This window comes from Anarrhichthys ocellatus, unplaced genomic scaffold (genome assembly GCF_004355925.1).
Source record: "Anarrhichthys ocellatus isolate YVR2014 unplaced genomic scaffold, GSC_Weel_1.0 scaffold5525, whole genome shotgun sequence".
Taxonomy (NCBI): Eukaryota; Metazoa; Chordata; class Actinopteri; order Perciformes; family Anarhichadidae; genus Anarrhichthys; species Anarrhichthys ocellatus.
The window spans coordinates 1-3,443 of NW_022285499.1; the positions used below are offsets into that span (position 1 = coordinate 1).

General features: G+C 45.6%; 1 protein-coding gene across 1 annotated transcript; it reads left to right on the forward strand.

Annotated features, from left to right (window-relative positions):
- The first annotated feature begins 153 nt into the window (after nucleotides 1-153).
- LOC116379918 (uncharacterized) lies at nucleotides 154-3,174 on the forward strand. Its single transcript, XM_031841877.1, has 5 exons — nucleotides 154-971; nucleotides 1,903-2,083; nucleotides 2,196-2,362; nucleotides 2,479-2,622; nucleotides 2,769-3,174. The coding sequence occupies exons 1-5, from the start codon at nucleotides 747-749 to the stop codon at nucleotides 3,024-3,026; spliced, it is 975 nt and encodes a 324-aa protein (XP_031697737.1). The 5' UTR covers nucleotides 154-746; the 3' UTR covers nucleotides 3,027-3,174.
- The last annotated feature ends 269 nt before the right edge of the window (nucleotides 3,175-3,443 follow it).

The following is a 3,443-nucleotide window of genomic DNA, read 5'->3' on the forward strand; positions in this document are numbered from 1 at the left end:
TAGCCGCGACCTTGTCCTTTCGGTCACGACCCAGAGTTCGTGACCATGGGTGAGGGTAGGAACGTAGACCGAGTGGTAAATTGAGAGCTTTGCCTTCTGGCTCAGCTCCCTCTTCACCAAGAAAATTGATTTTTCTCGTTTTTTTTTCTAAGTGTTTTCAAACTTTATCCTTTTTTTTTTTCTCTAGTTGTTTTTTTTAAATTCTGCAGTTATTTTCCTTTTCACTATATCTGATTCAGTAAATCCCTGCAACAGCAGTACTCTTATTCAGTTCCATAAAAAAAAAAATCACACAGTCACTTTAATCAGCAAGTGGCAAGAAAGACATGGGAACTTAGCTTGGGTCTTAAGGAGTTGCTGCATTTATTAACCAACCAATAGCCTGAACCGTACACACACAGCACTGCTACGTTCAAAGCTATAGTGTTATGCTAACTTCATTCTCACTGCCACACACAAGCTCTCGCTCTCTTGATCGCACACTCGCTAATATTACACACACAACCTGCGCACTGAGTTATTGCTTAAAGGAGTTTGATACTTCTACAACACATTTTGGTTCAAAAAACATAAAGACATTTTCCCAATGCTAAAGCCAGACAGGGAGTCCACTTAGGTACAGCGGGCCACCGGGCTTTCAATAAACCCTGCTTTGTTTTTATAAAACTTGAAACTCTGCTTGTTTAACAATCCTTCTCTGTCCCCTTCAGACCATACTGAAGGTGAGTCGATGTGAACACTCCATCATGGAGCAAGCCAGGGAGCTCATCCAGAAAGAGCTGGAGGAGGAAACCTACGAGCGGCTGAGAAAGATAAAAAAGAGCGTGTTGGAGCCGGTGCAAGGAGCAGGTTCCTTCTCCTCCACAGGCAGCCTAGACCTCAGGAGAAATTACGCCTCCATGCCGGCAGCCGAGGTGTCGCTGGCAGTCTTCTCAAACGCAGAGGGGGTGTTCAGTCCCAAGATGGCTAAGGTGGGTTCTACACACCGACAGGTGTATTCTGTTAATTTATCTGATGCTTGTTCAGCAGCATCAGACACGCTGGCTCAGTGGCAGTGTGGGGGTTTTGTGTCGAGGCTTTTGGGAGCTCATTGGTTATGACACCCCGGTTCTGTGTCCTTAAATTGCTACTTTAAGCTGCTGGGTGTTAATTCTGCTAAGCCTCCCACCATGAGCCTTGAGGGGATAACAAAGAATTACAGAGCTCCTCTCCAGTTCAACAACAAAATGTCACCCTTAACCCTGCTGCAGTAGTTCAGTCCGTGGGAACTTAGCTTGGAAACCAGAGGGTCACTGTCGAGGGCACTGAACCCTCCAACTGCCTGTCCAGCCCCCCGCTCTGACATCTCCATTAATTCCTCTGCATAGTTCTTGTTTGTGCATGTGTGTGTATTTCAACCCTGTGTGTGTGTGTGTGTGTGTGTGTGTGTATATAATGTGTAAGTAAAAGTGAAAGTGATCGCCCTCGTGGATCAATAAAGTGTTTCTTCTTTCTTCTTAATCGTTAAGGAATTCAAATAAAAGGTTAATTTTATCTAATGAATTCTGGCTCGACATTAGATTTGTGGGTTAACTCTTTATGACAGTCGTCTACTTGTACATGTTCTGAAATTATCTTTATCCAACTTATCAAACATAGTAGGCATTTTTAATAATCATGAAGATGGATGGATGATGATCCATTCGTGTATCCCCCTATCTGGAGGTTACACCATCACGAGGAATCCAAATTGTCTTTGCTGACCTAGAAGAGTTTTGAACATAGCTAAATAATAAGAAAAGAGAAAATACAGAAATACAGACACCACTACACACTTCTAGTGGGTCAGATGTGATATTTTTCTCAAAAGTCATTTGTAATGCCATGTCTGTGACACATACCTTTGTTTAATTTCCAATCCAGCACGTCCAGAGCTTCCTTCTGCAGGTGTCGGGTAACCGGCTGGCAAAGGCTCTGTTTCAGCTAGCCATCTGTGGAGGCTCGCTGGCCGTCCCACTGGACCTGGTGCCCAAAGACAAGGCACCCAACACCACAGAACAAACTAAGAGTGAGGACAAACCCACCACCTCCCTCCCCAGTGAAGGTATTAATGCAGGATATAGTGTTTCTGCCCCACATATGAACTAATCTGATAATGTCCTCTTGATGTGTCTGGTCCAGACTATGATAGTCTATGATTTCTTTGTCTCTCTCAGCCAAAGTGAAGCAGTACCTTAAAGACAGCCTGTCCTCTCAGAACACAGCCATCACTTTGGCCCACATGGCCTCTTTGGAGAGAAAGTTGACCAAACACTTCCATGTCAAAGATTTCCTCTCTTTAGAGCAGGGCAACTTTCTGGAGTTTCTGGTTAAACACGTTCAGGTACAAGTTTTTTCATCTCAAAAGCCTTTTAGTTTGTTTACTGTCAGACTGTTAGATCTCCTGATTTTGTCCTCAGGGATATGATACTAATTCATCCTGTCTGTGGTTGTGTGCAGCTGCTGCAGGACACACTGGGCTCTACTTTGCTTCTGGGCAGCGGCAGCATGGAACTTACTGGCAGTGGTTTCAGACCCACCAGACAAGATGTGTTTGAGTTCATCACACAGTGTGGGGACATAACATCCACTGATACAGATGAAGTGAGTCATTTAAAGGCACACACGCAGCTGTTAAAACATATACCTTTTAAGTACTACAACAAAGCTCTTCATTTTCTCTGTTTCCCAGTATAATAAATGTTCTAGCAGGTGACAGGAACATTAAACATTCACCTTCCTTTTCCCAGCTCTCCCACATTGAAACAGCACTGAGAGCCCACTACAGGGTCCGGGACAGTCGGGACCTCGGCTACGGCACTCTGCAAATGCTGGCTGGCCTGGTCCAGCGTCAGAGAGGGCTGGCTGGAGGAGGGCTGAGCCAGGTCTACTACGAGTCAGCCCTGTTTGCCAAACACAGCAAATTGAGGTTAGCAGTTTTTTATCAGACGGACAAAATAGGGAGGTACGCATGGGACGATTATCCTGGTTTAAATATTTGTGATTAACGATATTATCCCGATAATCATCAAAATATGTTGCTCTAAGACAAACAGCAATCACTACACCTTACAATTTTCATTAAGGAACTAGTATTGTTATTGTTGGAATGCTGTTAAGCATTCCATCCATCCATCCATCCATTTTCCACCGCTTATCCGGGGTCGGGTCGCGGTGGCAGCAGGTCAAGCAGGCCGACCCAGACCTCCCTCTCACCGGCAACATGTTCCAGCTCATTCTGGGGGATCCCGAGGCGTTCCCAGGCCAGCTGGGAGATATAATCTCTCCAGCGTGTTCTGGGTCTTCCCCGGGGTCTCTTCCCAGTTGGACGTGCCTGGAAAACCTCCAGTGGGAGGCGTCCAGGAGGCATCCTAATTAGATGCCCGAACCACCTCAGCTGACTCCTTTCGACGCGAAGGAGTAGC